At 53.1% G+C, this 19160-nt stretch overlaps 1 protein-coding gene across 1 annotated transcript in view; it reads right to left on the bottom strand.

Moving 5' to 3' along the window:
- The window catches only part of SRRM3 (serine/arginine repetitive matrix 3), a 76676-nt gene that overhangs the window by 10130 nt on the left and 47386 nt on the right, over positions 1–19160 (bottom strand). Inside the window, exons 8-11 of the mRNA XM_026656421.1 lie at positions 17624–17674; positions 17412–17516; positions 15798–15975; positions 12446–12448 (exon numbers count right to left, since the gene is read on the bottom strand). Of these exons, the coding sequence (XP_026512206.1) occupies positions 12446–12448; positions 15798–15975; positions 17412–17516; positions 17624–17674 (337 nt within the window). The remainder of the gene's footprint in view (positions 1–12445; positions 12449–15797; positions 15976–17411; positions 17517–17623; positions 17675–19160) is intronic.

Genomic DNA, 19160 nt, shown 5'->3' with positions numbered 1-19160 from the left:
CTTGCCTGTAGGGCTCAAGTGACGGTGTATAAACATTAGCCAAGTCATACCCCTTTGGGGGAGCGCAGCATTATTGGCCCCGTTCCACAGATGGGGAAACTGAGGCACAGAGCGGTTATGCTCACTCCCCTAGACCACACTCGAGTGGCTGCCTCTTGGGCTTCTATTTTACCCTGTGCCCATTTGTACAACCCATAGAAGCGTCTGATATGCTGACAATGGAAACCTAGCAATGGTTCCTTCTAATTATTGTCAGTGCAAACCACCCCGGGAAACACACAGATATATACTATTTTAAGTCACACAAATGGTCGTATGTTTCACTAGCATGTATCTTGACCCCACCCAAATACAAGTTATAGAACCTAGGGCTGATACTGCTTCAAGGGGAACAGGAGCAAACCATGGGCCATTAAAGTCAACGGAAAGGCTCCCACTGACTTCAGCGGGTTTCGGATCAGGCTGTATGAGGCTGAGTATCTCCAGAATCCCTGCAAGCTGTTATAGCCGGGTTCCTATGAGCGGCCAGAGGCCATTGAAAAGAGTTTGAGCGAATAAACTGGGGCACAAAAAGGGGTCCTAAGTCTACCCTTAACTCTGCCCCACTCTCATGCTTTTCACCTTTACTGGATTTTCACCTCCCTGGTGCAATAGTGCGCTCTACCGAGTCACACCTGCTAACACAATTGTTTTAGTCACACATCTTACTTTCTTTCTCACCAGTGCCGCTTGCCACGCGTCCTTACAGTTCAGGTTGCTGTTTATCCTTAGCTTCGCTGGAGGCGGGGGGAGCGGGCCGACGAGAATAATGGATCCATTCCCCCGGCTGCATTCAGACCTGCACTTACCCAAGCTGCCTGTGTGCCTTAATTCTGATCTGGAGCTCCGCCTGGGACCCCACACAGCTCTGCCCATGCACCTCACAGCGGAGCTGGATTAGCCCCCTGCTGTTCCAGCCCTGGGACTCCACATCGGTCTACCAATGGCCACAGGATCGTGCTATGGCAATCCTAGGTCTGGGCTAAGCAGAGATTGCCAGCTGCAGCGAACAGATTTGGGGCAGTTGCTGGCTAGGGATTAACCCGAGAGTGAAAAATTCATTGCCAGGTGGGGCAGGACCCAGCCCTAGCTCCCCGATGGGGAAGACTGCAGCATCCCCCAATCAACGCTAAAGGTGCTCTTCAGCCGCTTCAAAGGGGAACTGGGTTGGCCTGAGCGGTACCTGGTAGGCTGCCAGCTCTGGAGACGGACGTCCTCTCTTTACCCACAGATCACACAAAGCAAGGGAATCGGCCGCACAAGTGTCTCCCACCCCACCTTGGTGTCTCTGCACTGCTAGGGAGACATTGTGTCCTACAGGGGAGGGTCTGTCTGTGCTGGACCGGCCAGCGCGGGGGGCTTAGTGACGGGAGTTTACTGACCTGAGACCATTGGAATTCACAGCGGGAAAATGCTCTCTGCCAGTTGGAAACCTGGGGGCCTCCATCTAACTTTAGGCTCCTAAATCCAAGTGGCCTCCTATTCAGAGCTGCTCCCAGTCCCTGGAGGTGATGCCCAGTCAAGGAGCTTGGTGGGTGCACAGCACCTTGGAAAACCGGTGCTGCCCAGATTCAGGAAATGGTTCCTATGATTTGCCAAGCGGGTCGAGGTACCCAACCAAGGGGCTTGGTGGCTCAACTCCCATTGGATTCCAATGAGATTTGGGCGACCGCCTGGGCTCCTCTGAAAGACCCAGCCTGGATGCTACATTCACAGTTAGGCACGTAAGTGGCCTGATTTTGAAGACTGCTGAGCAGCAGCCAGTGCGTTCAGTGGGTACGGGACTGGTCCCATACGTGATGACGAGGTCTCAGTGTGAACGGAGTCCAGTGGCTTGTCATGGGGAACTCAATTTTGCCTCTGAACCCTCCCTCTCCTGGTCTCTCTTGCAGTATCAGGGGCAAAGACCCAAGCTTTGAGTTCTGCGTCCAGACAGGGCCCCAGGTCCTTTTCTGTCAGTGTCCTTTGCTGCCTTCTGGCCCATCTCAGCTGACATTAGGGATAGGATGGGTTACATCTTCTTGGCTGGCTTTCCCTGGGAATGCACTGAACACTGCAGGGGAACGAACACCATGCAGTCAGACGTGTCAAACCCAGAACAACCGCAAACCGGGCCCAATCACCCAGCGACACGCCCTTGACTCACCGCATGAGCATTTCCACTCTTGTCTCCTGGTCCAAGGACACCGGCTCCCCTCCCCGCTCAGCTTCTCCTGCCCGGGGGCTTTGTAACATCCCCACCCCCATGATTTATCCTCCCTCGCCCGCTGCGCCTCAGACTCTCAGCCCAGGGAGGCTTGTTCCTGCATTCCCACCTCATGTCTACATCTGAGGATCCCCCGTGTGCCCCACATCACGGGATCCCTGACCCTATCTCACGTCCTGGGGGGTCCCTGTCCGAGGAGTTTCCCTGGTATCTCAGCACCTTCAGACAAGACAACAGTAATAACAGTCACAGCGAATCAAAGCTGCGAGCAACGGTCCTGAACTAAGCGACTGACAAGGGCACACAAGTGGCTAAGGGGCTAGCGTTGAGCCCTGTAACAATCCCCTCGGCTGCACTGGGGAAGCCCACGTCCATTCTCACTGCTGCATTGCTCAGTCGTCTCAGCGAACCTGCCGCACACAGATGGAAAAGGCATGCAATTCTTACAGGCCTGAGCCCCATTTCACACGTGTTCAGCCTGGAACTAAGGCCTACATTTTTGACAGTGACGGTAATTAACCGATGGAACAATTTTCCAAGAGCCCTGGTGGATTCTCCATCACGGACACTTTTTAAATCCAGATGGGATGGTTTTCTAACAGCTCAGCTCTAGGAATTATTTGGGGGCAGGTCTCTGGCCTGTGCTAGGTGTTAAATCCAGGCTAGGTGATCACAATGGTCCCTTCTGGCCTTAGCAGCTATGAATCTACACCCCCGTCACAACCACCACCAGCTCCCCGCTGACGGGTGAGGCGCTTAGCTACCGGTGAACACAGCGCATCCGAAGTGGAAATCTCTGCTCTAGTCACCTAGTTCAGACCAGGAGGCCGGTTTTTACGGTTAGGCTCCTGAGTTAGGTCACCAGCTTCCACATCTGGGCGGCCAAATTGGCACGTAGGCTCGGATTTCCAAAGGTGTTTAGAAGTCGCTCTGCTCAGCATCGTTGTGCCTAAGTGATTTGGGAGCCCGTGGGGAATATACGCAGGTTGGCACTGAAAGTCACCCCTAGCTTTAAAATGTACCTGGATGTGGCCGGGCTCCTTTAATAAGTTGCCATGGGGACTAACTCCCCCAGGTTGGGCGGACAGGATCCACTGATTCACGCTACTGAGTACATACATCGAAATTACATCCAGTGGCAACAGTGCCCAGGAAGTGGGTGGGAAGACACAGCCCGCTTCATTTCCCTTCCTAGCATCCTCTCCCATGGTTCTGCAGTGGTGAGACTGAGCAGCTCTCTCAGGCTCTGGCCAGTTACACTCTTGTAACGCTGAAAACGACCGTGCGCTAATTTCGGTTCTTTTAACCCTTTACCGACACAGGGAGCGAGAGAAACCGCAGATCTGCTTGCTGAGCTAAAAGCTGCCCTCCAGACCTACCCCTCTCTGTCTAGATCTGTTTCTTCGCTGTCTCTACTAGCACCAGGAGTGAACCATCCGAAAATACTTTGTCAGGAATAAAAGCAAAATTGACCAACATTGTCACGTTCAACCAGAGAAGCTCAAGGACAACAGTGAGCGGGCTCCATTGGTGAGGATGATTATTATTTTAAATTGACAATGCCTTAGGGGGCTGGAATACCTCTCCCCAGGCCTGCAGACGCCTATTCCCAGGAGGAGTGGTTTCTAGCAGGCGGTGGGCTACTTACAGTGGTAAGCATGGTGGGTGAAAGTCACCCTCGTGCATCGACGCAGCACACGGCCTGTGCATGCATTATGTCCCCTTAAGCGCTAATTTTAAGGCCCGGTGCTGGTCCTGTGAATTTCACCCTTGCGCTAAGTTAGCACGGGCAAGCTTTTCAAAAAGGAGCCCCTCACGCGGGGCTCCTGAAGCCACACTTAGGTACCTGGCTCATTCCCATAGCAGTGACCGGGAGTTCTGGGAGGCTGGTCACTTCCGACAGGCAGCCAGGTGTCGCAGTACCCGTTTGGGAACCTAGGTGTGTGTCTCCTCCCCACCCCCGCATTTGCATGATCAGGCCCATAATTTACAACACTCTCTCTGCTCTCAATTCGGCAAAGCACCTACGCACCTGTATTAAAGTCAGTGGGACATAATCAGGTGCTTAAAGTTACGTATGTGTTTAAGGTTTTTCCATATCGGGACGATTTGCTGAATCAAGACCAAGTCCAACCAAAATTGCTTCTTAGCCTGAACCAGACACCACAAATAGAACAAGAGGCTGATTAGAAGATGGTAAAAAGAACATCTCTATATTGTCTCCCCCTTAATGACCTAATGGACTAAACTTCCTAAACTTCCAATAACCCAAGAAATAAGCAGGTTGGAACAATCATTAGAATCGCTGGTCCTTTTTTGTTTTGTTTTGTCTCTATTTGTCATTAAGTTTGTTTGTCTGGTTACCCAGCCCCTAAAAAAATCACAGAGGAAATCAAATTGACTAGACAGAATTATACCATTTATGGAAACAAACACAAAGTTGGAGGGCTAATACACACAGAAATGCATTCTAACAACGGAACAAGAAAAGGGGCGGGGAGGAAAGGAAAGAAAAAAAGAAAAAAAATTACATGGACAAAAAAAAAAAAGTGAAAGAAGAGCATGGCTTTGTAGCTAACTGGGAAAAATAATACAAATTAAAAAATTATACAGAGCCACCAAAAAGAGACAAAATGAAAAGAGAAAAAGAGAGAGCGAGCGAGAGAGAGAGAGAGAGAGAAAATAACATTAAATCAAGCTACGGTGCTTTTCAACAGGCTCATCTGCAGAAGTGAACGTGCAGAGGCGGACAAAATACCTACCTTCTGCTTTGTCAGTGACAGGAATGCAATAATAAAAAAGAAAACAATAAACTCCACATTTGGAGTGCAGAATGGGAAAAAGACAATGACTCTTTAGTAATGTGATTTAGACCCCTTTGTGATCAAGTTAGCTTTGCTCTGAACTGGCTTGGCTTGTTGGCATTGGGCTGGTTTTTACTGATCTTGTTCAGCGGGCGAACGAGGCAGCCGTATTGGGGGTTCGTTTGGTGGGTTAACCAGCCCTCTAAGTAGCAGCGCTTCTGTTCTGTTTTAAAGTCTCTAGGTACCATCACAAAGTCCCAAAGAGCATGCAAGGAAAGCAATGGATGAAGGCAGAACATGTCAAGGTTTACTGGGTTATTTGGACACTGGGGTAGGCTAGGAGTGGCCCACAGAAAAAAAGAGAGAGAGAGATACCAGAGAGTGAGTATGGGAGAGAGAGAGAGAAAGAGAGGGAAGGGAAGGGAAGGCAACAGGAGTGAGAGGATGGGATGAAAATGTGAATGGTCCATTTAAAAGGGAAGTCAACTCCACCTGAACAGTGACAATACTGTTTGATTGCCCCCGACAGGCCAATACTCCTCCCAGGCTAATGTTAGGGGTGGGGTTTGGTGAACACCGTTCAGGAAATGCACTCAGTCAATACAACCTCCCTATTTCCAAGCTCCCTGACTGTTCTCTGGGGGTTGAAGGACGAGCAATGCTGCCTGGTGGATGATGTAGTAGCAGCCTATGTCAAGCCCCACCCCACCAAAGCACGCCGTGTGGCCAACTCTTATGATGTTACCTCTTACGTTCTTGGGGGGAGGTGGGGGGGTGTTTAAAGCTTCCGGTCCCGGAGTCGTGAATCCATGAGACACTCAGCTGTCAGGTTCTAGCCCTCGTGACTGTGGGGCAAAGCTTGAAACCGACTTGAAGTCATTTCCAGCATACACAGGGTTTACAGTTTGGTTCGATGGCTCTCAGCCCCCCCACTGTACAAATTGTTCCAGCACCAGGGCAAGGACTGTCTTTTTGTTCTGAGTTTGTACAGCCCCTAGCACAATCGGGCTCTGGTCCATGACTGGGGTTCCAAGGTGCTACCACAATACAAATAAATAAATACATAACCAGACTAATAATAAATCTCGTTACTGACTTTTGTGCCTTGAGAGCAGAAAGAAAAGGACATATAGGGGTTTTTTTTGGGAGCGGGTTAGATGTTGAATTTGGAAATAAGCCCAGCGACTTTTCTTATCTGCACAGTTATCTTCCCTTTTAAATTCTCGGTTAAAAATAGAGAGATGGAAATACAACGTTCAACGGTTGTCAATATTAAGATAACGCAGCTGCATTTTTTTTTCCTTCTCCACATTAACACGCAGCAAAGCAAAAAAATTCTAAGACGACACAACGACGACAGGAAAAGAAATAGAGAAATATAGAGTTTGCATTTCTGTACGTCACGAAGGGAAAATAAATCAATGATTTTTTAAAAAGGAAACTAAACAAGGAAAAAAGCACGTTCAGTCGCCCTCCCGCCCCGCCCCGCCCTGCTTCTGCTGAGCAAGAAATGGAATTGTATATTACCGTTTTCAAACGGGAGGCTAAAGAAAAACACAGATGGGATTAAAAAGAAAACAAACCAAAAAAAAGAGAGAGAGAGAGAGAAAGAGAGAGAATTGTCGGAGAAAAGCACCGCCAGCGCTTGTTAACAAAAGGAACTCGTGTTTATTCAGCCGTGACTCTGATATGATGGGGCAGCAACGAAGGGACACAGAGATGGTGGGCTCTTTTTGGTAATCTCCGCATCGTTATCCAAATGACACGCTCAGCGGCTTGCTAAATCCACATGGGACCTTTGATCCGGGGGTGGGGAGGGGGGGATTTCAGGGAAGGGTTCACAAAGACTAAGGACAATCGATAAATCACCATGGGTTTGTGAAGGGGGGTGGGGGTGCTTGTGGGATGGGAAGTAGGATCATAATAAAAATGAACCATATTAAAAAAAAACCCCACAATAGAGAGGAAATCGAAGAGCCGCTACAGGGATTGGACTGAAATCTCTGGGTTGGGCAATAAAATTGGTGGGAATTAGCCTCAAAGGCAGTGGGGATTGGGGGGAGGGAAGGAAAGGAAAGGGAATATGAAAATGTAAAATTTGATTGCCGAAATATACTAGAGCCATAGGATTGTATTTGCTTAAGGCCACTATACACCATTCCTCCCCGCTGCCCCCGTGCAAGAAGATCTCCAAAACCCCTCTCATCACATCCTGATTGTTACAGAACCAACCCCAGTTCTTTCCACTCTGGCCCAAAGCCCAACCAAGTCCATGCAGAGACACCCGCTGACTTCGACAGACTTTTGATCAGGCAGCATCCTGATACAGGAGGCAAAACAGGAGGCCTCTGGTGCAAAGCTTGAAAGCACAGTTCAGAGTTCAAAGGCAGAACACTTCTCCCTGGCTCAGGGTGGCTCCCTGAGCGCTCGCCTTGGGAGGAACCCTCTTGGCCAGAAATCCCTGGGGAAGCCTGTCCTAAAGCAAAGTTCTCCGTTACTAGAGCGGAGTGGGAATGGGGATTTCTGTCCCGGGGGAATGCCGACACTTCAGCAGTTGTTTTTGTCCTAAATTGGGATAAAAAGCTGAAAAATATTGAATTTTTTCCTAGACTGAAACGTTCTGAAAAGTGCCAATTTGGGAATGGCGAATGCTTCTGTTTCTGATGGAAATGAAACATTCCGATGTTCCCAAATTGAGAGGTTTCCTTTCCGTTGGTCGAAATGACCCAGAACGTTTCGTTGTGAGTCAGTTCAACATTAAACGGCATTTCCCTAGTGTGCCGCCTTGCCCCATGGGAGCTGGAGTTTGGCTGTGACATGCCCATTCTCCTCTATGGGCCGGGTTCAATGGCCAGACTACATTTCCCATGATGCAGCACACCATTCAATAAGAGGAGAAACTATGTTACATCATGGAAGACGCAGTCTAGCCAGGGTGCCTGACCCACAGGAGAGAATGGGCTCTTCAGATACCCTGAACTACAAGTCCCATGAGGCAATGCTGTAGTTTAATGCTGAACGGACTTAAAACGAAACATTTTGGATCCGTTTAACAAACCAGAATCTTTGGGTGAACTAACCCAAAATGAAATATTTTGTTTCCATTTTCCTGATGGAAAAATGGAAATTTTCTTTCAGAAAATTTTGATTTTGCGCAAACTACATTTTCCGTCAAAAATCGTTCAAATGGAAAATTTCCAATCAGCTCCCTCCATTACAGCCTTCTACTGAGGGTGGAGGGGCATTTTTTGTAAGGGGGCGGGGGTGTTCCTCGCTGATAGGCAATACTGCCAACTAAAATACTCAAAACTCAAGAATCAGATCCACCTAAAATCATGAGATTGGCTTAAAAAGTCATGAGAGTTAAAAAAAAAATGTGGTGCTCTTTCTGAAGGAAGGCAGTGTTTCCTAGTGCATAGGGCATGGGACTGGGAGTCCAGTTCAACTCCTGACTCTGTTGCTCGGGGACCATGGCCAAGTCACTTCCCTTACCCGTGCCTCAGTTTCCCCATCTGTAAAATGGGGATAATGACCCTGACCACCCTTGTGAAGTGCTTTGAAATCTAAAGATGACAAGTGCTATACAAGAGCTAGGGCTTTTTTATTATTTTTATTTGTCTCTTATCTGAGTCTTTAGGTTTCACATTTTCAAGCATTTTTCCACAACCAGAAGGGCTAGAAACTTATCAAGAAAAAAACCCAAAGGCGATTCTCTCACAATCACATGACTCCAGGAGGTGGGGTTTTAAGAAAAACTCCAAATAGCACAAGACCTGCAATAAAATTGTGAGAGCTGGCAATTCAGGACAGGTGCATGGAGGGCAGAGCTGGTGGAAGAGCAAAATCCCTCTTCATGGGCAAATACTTTTGCAAATAAAAGTGCTGGGCTCTACGTCAGCTCAGTCATTGCTCAAGTATCCAGACGGCTGCAGTGGGATTCCCAGAATCCTCACAAACAAGCATTTGTCCAAACCGTTGTATGGCGAAGTGCTTTGCTCACTAACTGGCTATTGGTCAGCTTCCTATTTAAAGTCAGGAATCAAACACCACGCCCTGACTCAGATGGACAAGGACGTTAGAGCAGAGCATGTGCTTGAGGCAGCTGGCTGGTGAACGTGCTGTGGGATGGACGCTGTCCAGACAGCCTATTTGCCAAGTGCTAAGGAATGATGCACCGGATAGAAATCAGGCAGTGCGAGACATTCGCTGACCAACAAAGGGGGTAGGGGCCCAGGCTTGTGAAGGGATCTGTGTGGAGAAATTCCTGCTACCCGAATGACACACTCGCCTCTTCCTTTGCAGAGCTGCCAAGCTTTGTGCAATCTCCTCTGTGACATGACCCTCTTGGGGCACCCCAGTAGTGGGATGGGTGGGGAGAGGCAGCAGCCTGGCCCTGCATCCCCCAGCTGCAGGGTGGATGGGCACAGCCCTGGTCAGCCTGGAGAAGCCAATAGTGAGCAGGGGGCTTGGAAGGAGTCGGGGGTGACTATGGGGGAGGGACACTTCTTTGGGAAGCTGAGAGGCGCAGGTGGGGAGAACCGGGAGTACTGGGGGGCTGTAGGGGCGGGGGGGGGGCTGGAGCAAGCTCCCCATTCTGTGCCTGTTTCTTACCCCCCACCCCATTATCTCAGCCTGAGCCCTTCTACTCCTACGCCCCCAGCCTGTTCCCTATGTCTCTGTTCTGCCCCGGTCCCCGCCCCCTGCTCCCCACCCCTCTGTATTCAGGTCAGGTTGCTTCCCCCTTCTCCTCTATGCAGGCTGGGCACAGATGAAACACCGCTGATACCACAGCAGCCCCTGCTGGCCAGGTGTAGCAATTGCTGGGAAAGTCTGGCTCCATCCCTGTTGGGTCCAGTCTTATTCAGCTTCTGCTGCCAGCATCTGGCCTTGATCCTAATTTTCAAAGCAACAAATGGATCAAGCCCCAGCTACGTCACAGGCCAAATTCTGATCTACGATCCCCAGCAACAGCTGTGCTCCTGTGGCACAGCGCAGATCCCGAAGCCCAGAAGGAAGCGTGTGAGAGCTGGGTCTCAACAAGGAGGAGGCCCGGTATCTGTCCTGAATCCACAGCAGCGAACCACGATGTTGCTAGTACAGATCTGTGCACCAGTGCAAGGTATGGACCAAACCACTCGCACGTGCACTGCGACCGAGGCCCTGGTGTAAATAGCTCACCATCGGCCTGCAAAGGGAACGTGGCCTACTGCTCTGATTGTCTGCATTAGAGAATGAAATCCCTTCTGAAGTGGTAAAAACACCCAGCCCCAGGCAGGATCAGGCCCGTAGCTTGCTCACTCTTGGGCACGTAGTTGCTGGGGACAAGGGAGAGGTAGTTTGCAGGCCTACACATGCGGATTTGTTTCAGCAGAAGCAGCATTCCCTTGGGCCTGGCCTCACAGTAATCCGCAAACAGATTCAAATCTGCTAGTTAGCTCAATGTGTTCATCTCCCAGTTATTGGACTTCTGTTGCCTTGAGCGGTTGATTGGTCTGAAGGTCCCTGTCCAGTTGTAGAAGGCCTGATTCTGGTCTTGCTTACACTGGTTCCACACTCACACAGCCCCACTGACTTCAAGGGCGTTACTAGGGCTTCCCACCAAGGCAACAGAAATCAGTTCGGCTCTGATTACCTGAGCCTCAAATACCCATAATACGTCCAGTATCTCAAACAGGCTCATGGCCCCTGACGTGTATGAATGACACTGGTCAAGCCGGGGTAAGCTTTGAAGGCAGCAGCGTAACACGACTGTAAGTGAGAGGAGATCCACAGAGAACATCAGCGCCTCAGAGACCACCAGCATCCCGAAGGCTTCATTCAGCCCTCGGATGGCTGAGGCTGGGCCATACAGACAGACACAGCTGTTTAACACTGGGCCTGCGATCAAACCGGGGTTCTCTGACCGCCACCCAAAGTGGGCGTCTAGGTCCAAACTTTGCAGCTGGGCCCAAACAGATCCCCAGATCTGGCTCTAACTTCAGGCCTATCTCGCTACTAACCCAGCTGCCTTTGACATTCCATGCTTGGCTCTAACAGGAAAGGGCTGGGGGGTTTGTTAGTTTTAACCCCCTTCGTGCCTGTCTGAGATAAATCCAGGGTGGAGACCAGCCCCAGGTGAGGTGCTGGGGCCCCCTGCGTACCTGTCAGCAATCATGGCTGGTCACTCCCTCCCCTCAGCTTCAACGGGACCCCTGTGCCTGGTGTGCTGACAGGATGGCCTCCTGGGGGACATGGGCAGATGAGCCCTGAGCTCAAAAGCAGGGTGGGTTTGTTTCAGATCACCCTGGCCGGGGTTTAATGGGCTGAAGCAATTTGGATTTCAGGATTAGTTGAGGGGGGGAAAAAAACGCAACAGCCCGTTTTAAAATTCGGCCCTTGGGCTGTAAGATCCCAAAGCACGGAACAGCCCTGCCCAGCAGGCGCACAATGAACCAGGCACCCCATGAACCAGGCACCCCACCAGCGTCTGTGGAAACGCAGCCCTGCCGCGCAGGGAGCCTCCTCGGCCCAGCTGTTGTCCCGGTGGGGAGTTCCCCGCATTAAGAGTCTGGGTTTGTGGAAAGCAGATTCCCCCCCGGCAAAATCCCTCTGTTGGTTCTCTCATCTGTCCGCTGCCAAGAGGGATCCCGAGGTCTGAGCTGGGTTCTGGGCACCGGGAGACCTTCCCCCACCTAGTGCCCAGCCTGGGGAGCCACGCTTTGATGGCCAATGCCCCCAGCACACAGGAGGGAGCTGCCTGGGCTCAGTGAGTGGGGGTGGGGGATGTAGCCAGGCAGGCCCAGTGCCTCCCGCAGCATTGGTCAGGCTGTGCGTGCTAGCAAGCGCTAGGGACACACTGCTGGGTGCCCGGTACAGCGCAGGCATCTCCTGGCTCCGTGCAAGCCACATACTGGCCAGGCCGTGCTAAGGGTGTTCTTGCATCAGAGGTAAGTTCTGTGTTGGCCTGACTGAGTCAAGAAGACTCGTTTCAGTGTGAACTGGTCCCTGTGGCTCCTGACCCAGGGCAGCTCAAAGGGCCCCAAGGACTGAACCCCAGAGAAGAGGCGGATAATGAAGGATCAGTGACAACTAGCCTCAACTCCTACACCGCTTTTCATCCCAAGATCTCAAAGCACTTCGCAAACATTAAGGGCTGGAATCTGACCTCAGAGAGACTGATGGAAATCTAGAGCGACTCCATTAACGTCAGAGGACTTCCTCTGGCTTTAAAGCAGGGGGAGTGAAATCTGAATCTGGCCCTAGATATGAAGCCTCCAGGCAAGTGTCAGTCATCACCCCCATTTTACAGCTGGGGAAACTGAGGCACAGAAAGGTTAAGCGTCTTGCCCAAGGCCACTCAGCAAATCAGTAGCAGAGATGGGTCAGAACCCAGCAGTCCTCACTTCACTAAGCCCACTTTCTAAAGTCCCCCTGGGAGATTTTAAAACCCCACCATTTACCCTTCTTTCCAGCAACTCTGGGAGTCTCCACCAAGCATTCTACCCTGTCCCTGGCATGGATACGTTTGGCTCAGTCATGTCCAGTTGCTGTGTACTGCAAGCCGGTCACTGCCAAAATGCCAGAGGGACTCTGCTGAGCTGCCCCTGGGGTCTAACACTGATCCTGATTTCAACTGGGGAGCAGATGTACTGGATGGTGGCAAAGGAAGGATGGTCTAATGGTTAGGGCAGTAGCTAGATCAGGGGTCAGCCACCTTTCAGAAGTGGTGCGCCGAGTCTTCATTTATTCACGCTAATTTAAGGTTTCACGTGCTGGTAATACATGTTAACGTTTTTAGAAGGTCTCTTTCTATAAGTCTATATTATATAACTAAACTATTGTATGTAAAGTAAACAAGGTTTTCAAAATGTTTAAGAAGCGTCATTTAAAATTAAATTAAAATGCTGATCTTATGCCGCCAGCCTGCTCAGCTCGCTGCCAGCCTGGGGTTCTGTTCACCTAGGCCGGCAGCGGGCTGAGCAGGGCCTATGGCTGGGACCCAACCTGGGGGGGTGGTGTTTTCAGGGGTCAGGGCAGAGGGCTGGGGGGGGTGGGGGTGCAGGGTAGGAGGGTGGGTGTGGGGGGGTTCAAGGGTCAGGGCAGAGGGCTGGGGGGTGCAGGGCAGAAGGCTGGGTGTTGGGGGGAGGTCAGGGCAGAGGGCTGGGGGGTGTGGGGGGTGCAGGGCAGAAGGCTGGGGTGCTCGGCTCGTGGGGGTGCTCCCAGCCCCCTGCCCTGAGCGGCTCATGGCAGGGGGCTGGAAGGGATATGCCCTGTTCCACTCCCTTCCCCCAGGCTCCGTCCCTACCTCTGTCTGTCTCCTCTACAGAGCTGTGTGCACGCTGCCGCTCTTCCCCCTCCCCCTCGCTAGGGCCATCAGCTGATCAGCACAGGGACGGAGAGGAGGAAGGGCAGGAAAGCACCATGCTGGGGGAAGAAGCAGGGGAGGGGGGAAGCTTGGCTGCTGCAGAACCAAGCTTCTGCCTCCTGCCCCCGCAGGGGAGAGTGGTGGGCGGAGGGCCTGAGTGGGGCTGGGGGCCGGGACTGCGGCAGGGAGCTGCGTGCCACTCAAAATCGGCTCGCGTGCCGTGTTTGGCACGCGTGCCGTAGGTTGCTGACCCCTGAGCTAGGTTCAATTCCCTGCACTGCCACAGGTTCTCTCTGTGACCTTGGTCAAGTCACTTAGTCCCAGTTCCCCATCTGTGAAATGAGAATCACGGCAATGCTTTATCATAACTGGCACTATTTATCCTGGCCTCACGGGGGACAAACGCCAGAGCTGGTTGGAAATTTTCAACAGAACAGGTCTGTCAGAATCTGCAGTTTCGCTGAAAGCAAAGTGTTTTGCGGGAACATCTGGATTTCTGTCGAAAATGTCATTAAAATGTCCAAACGAATAGTTTGGACTTTTTCATTTCCTTTTGAGAAGGTACAAAATGTTTCATTTTGACTCTCATTTTGTTTTGTTTAGACTAGTATATATTAATTTATTATTGTATATACTGAACATAATCGTAATATAACGTTTTATATATACACAAGCTTTATGCCATTATATCTCATTAACTATCTAATGTTTCCGCATTACCAGAACAGAACATTTAAAGGTTTCCAACTCAAAATTTTTCAGAATTTCCTTTCTGGGAGAAATTGACTTTTCGCTCCAATTTGGATCAGAAAAAATGTGAAAATCTGGAATCTCCTCCGGGAAGGAAATTCTGTTTTCCAACCCACTCCCGGGTTCAAAGTTTGTGAGGTGCCCAGACAGGGGCCAAAGAAGGGCCTGAGATAAAGAGGCAAACCCTAGTAGGTCTGGTCCGCCTGGAAGCACGTTAGGAATGGGCCAGTGGCCCATACGAACTCACAGTCCAGTATTCTGCACCGATAACGCCAAGTACCGTAGTCACTTGGGCCATTACCATCATACATTGGCATGAGGCCTCAATAAGAAGTCTGCTCAGGAGGCGTTTTGGGCTCCGATCCATCGGAGCAGGAGCACAGTCCCGTGGGAGTTATGGCAGGTTTGAGCTCGGTGGGCAACTTTCGTCATGAAACCCCCAAACCACATGAAACTCGCCCGGTTTGGGGACAGTCCTGAACCCCAGCCAAGGTTCTCCGCCTGAAGCCAGGTCCAGTTCTGAGCGAGGAAGGCCTGGCTTAGGCTCCTGGGGGACTCACCATCTCACATGATACCAGGAGAAGCTCTGCAGCTTCTACCAGGTTTTTCCCTCCTTGACTTTTTCAGGCTCCCAGGGGTTGAGCTCTACATGGAGAGAAACCAAGGCTTCCTACCAAACACCAGGGCCCCATGGCTCTCGGGAAAGGCCCGAAGCTTTGTGCGAGGAAGGAGGCTGTAGCCAAAGTGGGCACGAAGCCCCCAGACGCAAGGGGAATAGCCAACATCTCTCCAGCCCCTGCTCACGCAGAAGGGCTGAGGTTAGCTAGCCAGACCTACAGGCTGTGGGGACACTAGGCTGAAGGCCTTGCTCGCTCCATTGACTTCCATGGAGTAAGGGCGGCAGGGCGTGGCCATGGGGAAGGATCGGAGAGTGGAGTTAGAGGGGAAGGCGGTGGGGGAGGATCCCGGCGGATGTGAGTTGAGGGCTCCCGCCACAGTGAGCTCCCTGACTCTACTGCCGCTGGGCTCCTTCCTAAGCGGGCTTCCGCCATTCTGGCTAAGCCAGATGCATCGTGGGGAGGGTGGTGACCAACTTTCGCCACCTGTATCAGAGATGCTGCTCCCCCCTGGTTATTGAATCGGGCCCATCGGGAAGCACCACGCAGGGCGGAAGATGGCACTGAACGCTCCCCGCCCCTCCTCGGCGCCCTTGGGAGGAGTCAGTGAGGAGGGGGCAGCTGGAAAAGCCCCGCTCTTTGCTCCGCTCAGGGGTGTTTATTGGGAAATCTTGACGCGATCCGGGAAATAAACCTCAGAAAAGCGCTTCCTGCTCCCACCCACGCTACACGCCCCTCCGGCCACACCTGTCCAGTCCCCCAGCACTGCATCGGGCTGCCCAGGCCTAGGCCCATGGCACATGTCAATGGTGATGGAGGGGGCGGGGGGGGGGTCAGTGCATGGCACAGCCTGTCTGGCCGACGGGCCAGGCCTCTAGCCCTGCCCCACGCCGAGCTCGCATGGCTGAGTTTGCCAGCTCTGGCTTTGCAAGCGCTGAGCGTAGTGAGTGAAGGAGGAGGGTAGATGATGGGGGGGAGGAGGAAGGCAGGGCAGGGCAGGGCGGGGGCGAACGGTGGTAACAGAAGAGCATACGTACATCCTGCTGTTTTTCGCCCGGGGTGCCGTGGCTGTGCCGGCCGTTCTGGGCGCTGCCCTTGTGCCCGTTCTGGTGCGGCGTGGCCGAGCGGCTGTGCCAGGTGCGAGAGGAGGACGGGCTGCGGCTGGAGCGGAGGCTGCTGGGCTTGTGTCCGTCCTCTCTGTGCTTGGGGGTTAGTCTGCAGGAGAAAGCGGAGGACAGATGACTGCGGGTGGGCTCCTAGGAGAGGCGAGGGGGGTGGGGGCAGCTGTGGGCAGGGAAGAGGCAGGCTGGCATAGCTCTAGTACTTCCTGAAGGCAAGCATCTCCCTGAGCGGCATTATACACATACACACAGTCACCGGCGGGGCTGCCCCTCACAGTGCCCCCTGCTGGCCATGCATGGTGCTGCAAGTGTCCCCTGACTCAGTTTCCCCCTCCAACATGGGCCCCTACCCCTGCTGCCTTCCCACACAGGCTGGAGGTGGTGCCACAGCTGAGCCCTCTGGCCAAGTGCCTCACTAAACCTTAACCCCTCCCAGGGTAACAAACGGCCAAACAAACAAAAGGTTCTTCCACCCGCTGGGCCTCTCTTCAGCCCACCCTGCGGGCTCAGCTCCAGCCCTCTGGGCTCCATTCCATTCCTCTGCTCTGGGACAGAGCCCTGACCCCCGGCTTCTTCTCTGGAGCCCTTCCAGACCCCACTTCAGGACCTGCCACAGCAGCCCACACGCTCCCTGTGGTTCCTCCCCACACTGAGCCCTCTGCCCTTTTAAAGCCCAGGTGTTTACCAGGCTGTCATATGACCCCATTAGTCCCGCCCCCCTCCAGCTGAGAGGCAGCTAATTATGGCCCCGGCAGGGCTGATTGAACAGGGCTGGCTGGTCCAAAGCCGCCTGGCCCTTAAAGGGGCAGGCCATCCTGTTATGCACACACAGATACCTCTCCACAGCCGTGTACGCACACATACCCACGTACACGCACGACGGGCCTGATTCTGACCTCACTTGTGGCATTTTACGTCACTGGGACTCCACTGAGGTCACTCCTTCAGCCCCGACTGCTCCAAAAGTGTGAGTCAGGTAGGGTGACCAGACAGCAAATGTGAAAAATCAGGACAGGGGGTGGGGGGTAATAGGAGCCTATATAAGAAAAAGGCCCAAAAATCGGGACTGTCCCTATAAAATCGGGACATCTGGTCACCCTAGAGTCAGGCCTCCCCAAATCATGAGATTGGCGTAAAAATCAGATTTGTTTAAAAAAAAACAACAACACCCAACTGTTTGGGGCTCTTTATTTGCGGTCTGGTTTTGGAGCCTTCAGGGGTCACATTTCTAAGCTTTTCTCCAGACCTGCCAGGGCTGGAAACGCCCCCTGACTCCAGGCGCTGGGGCTTTCGGAACGCGTGCCAGGCTGGTGGTGCTGTGCGCTGCTGGGAGATCAGAACCAGCCCCCCTCTTCTTGCCCCATAACACAAGGGGAGGGGACAGCCAGGTCTAAAGTGGGGAGCCTGCACCTCTGACAGCCTCACCCCGCCACCCCAGAGCTGCCTTAAGTCTTCTCGCAAGAGGTGGAGTTTCCCCCCACCTCCCCGAGGTCCAGGACAGGCCAAGGTTCCTTGGGGGACCAGGCTTACCTGCCGGGCGATTTGGAGTGGCTGTAATCGGATGAGAGCGAAGCGCTGGGAGAGCTGTAGCTGCTGTGCCTGTGGGCTCTGCGCGCTGGGGAGTTGCTGGGGGATCTGCAAGAGAGAGAGGAAAGGGAGAGGAGGCGGGTGAAGGACCTGGCCAGAAATCAAGGCCCTGCTCCTACCTGGAACCTCACCTGGGCTTGCATCTGAAACCTCACCTCTTTCGCTCTTTGTTTTTCTCTTTCCTTTTGTTCTTGGGGCTCCGGGACCTACGGAACAGCAGAGAACTGAAAACACAGCGGCCCGGCCCCGAGAGGGACGTGTGGATGGGGAGGGGTTGTCTTCCAAGCTGCCATCCAACCGGCCAGCCCCGAGCGCGGCGCTCAGCGTGGGTGCACACGGGGGCTTGCACCGGGAGAGGGAGCAACACAATGGAAAAGGGCTCTCAGGACCTCTGCCACGCTCATCCCCATCTTAGCACGTGGGCTGAGACCGACAAGGCTGCACACGCCCCACGCTGGGGCAAATCCTCTGCTGGTGTCAATGGGGGCGGCTCCAATGGCGTTTCGCCCATTTACATCAGCAGGGAATTGGTCCCATCACCACTTCAATGATCCCGGCCAGACTCACTCACTCGGCGCGCTGAGACCCCACTGAACTGTTGGGTGCATGTTTCCCTTGGCCCATCGCTGGTGATTTCCAGCATTGGGTGATTTGCATTGGTTTCCAATCCCCCCACTTTGAATTTTGAGTTCAGACGCCCTCCCCCCGCCCTCGCTCCAAATTCAAAGCAAACCTCCTTCAGCACAGGGGGAGCTTGGCACCGGTTTCGATGCTAAACCAGTGATCAGCCTAGGTTTGCCGAACACTGGGCCCCACGTCCCGAGAGGTTCCCGTGACCCTTGGCTCCGTTTCACGGGGATTCTCCATCACCTGTGGTCTTTACATCAAGACGGGGTGTCTTTCTCAAAGAGATGCTCACGCTCGAGCAAGAGGCATTGGGCTGGATGCAGAATCACTGGGGGGCTCCCGCGGGCTGTGCATCGCAGATCAGAGCACGAGGATCCCGGCTGGCTTTAGTATCCATGGCTCTAAGTCTGCCACATACCCCAAAGCCGGAGGCCGTTCTCATGGGCAGGCCAGGAGTTGCCCATGGCTTCACCCCCGCCCACTTTATCCCCCTCTCCAGTTTTCTCTGGGGCTGTTTCCACCAGCAGAGGGCAGCAGCGTACCAACACAAAGCCAGCCCATGGGTTCGACAAGGCAACGTCTCTAACCTCCCACCCCCAGCCAGGGGGACATCTCCATTGGAGCTGGAGGTGTCGTTTCCAGCTCAGAAGGAACCCGCGCCAGCTCGGATTGAAACAGCAGGCTAAAAATAGCAGCGCTGCCGTGCAGGAACTATCCGCCCTGAGCACGTCCCCAGCATCTTGGACCGGATCGTGCTCCGGGGCTAGCCCCTGGCTCCACCGCGCCCACACGACTGTTACCGGGTGGGTCTCCCTGGGCTGGAAATCACACCTCCGGCTCCAGCCTAGCCCTGCCCTGGGCCTGGACCCACTGAATCCCAGTGGAACGGCCAGTAGAGGGCCTGGCTTTTCCGTCCCCACTTGAGCCTCGTTTCAAAACACAAGGCAGAGGGCAAAGCCGGAGCGGAGCGATGTGCTTGGAGTTAGACCGGCAACCTGAAATAAGGCACGGATCCTCATGCTGCTGGGGGGCAGGGGGAGGGATCCTGGATCTGGGGGTGCTGCT

The sequence above is a fragment of the Terrapene carolina genome, unplaced genomic scaffold (assembly GCF_002925995.2).
Source record: "Terrapene carolina triunguis isolate 2854851 unplaced genomic scaffold, T_m_triunguis-2.0 Scaffold231, whole genome shotgun sequence".
Lineage (NCBI taxonomy): Eukaryota > Metazoa > Chordata > Testudines > Emydidae > Terrapene > Terrapene triunguis.
This window is presented reverse-complemented; position numbering and strand designations above follow the sequence as displayed.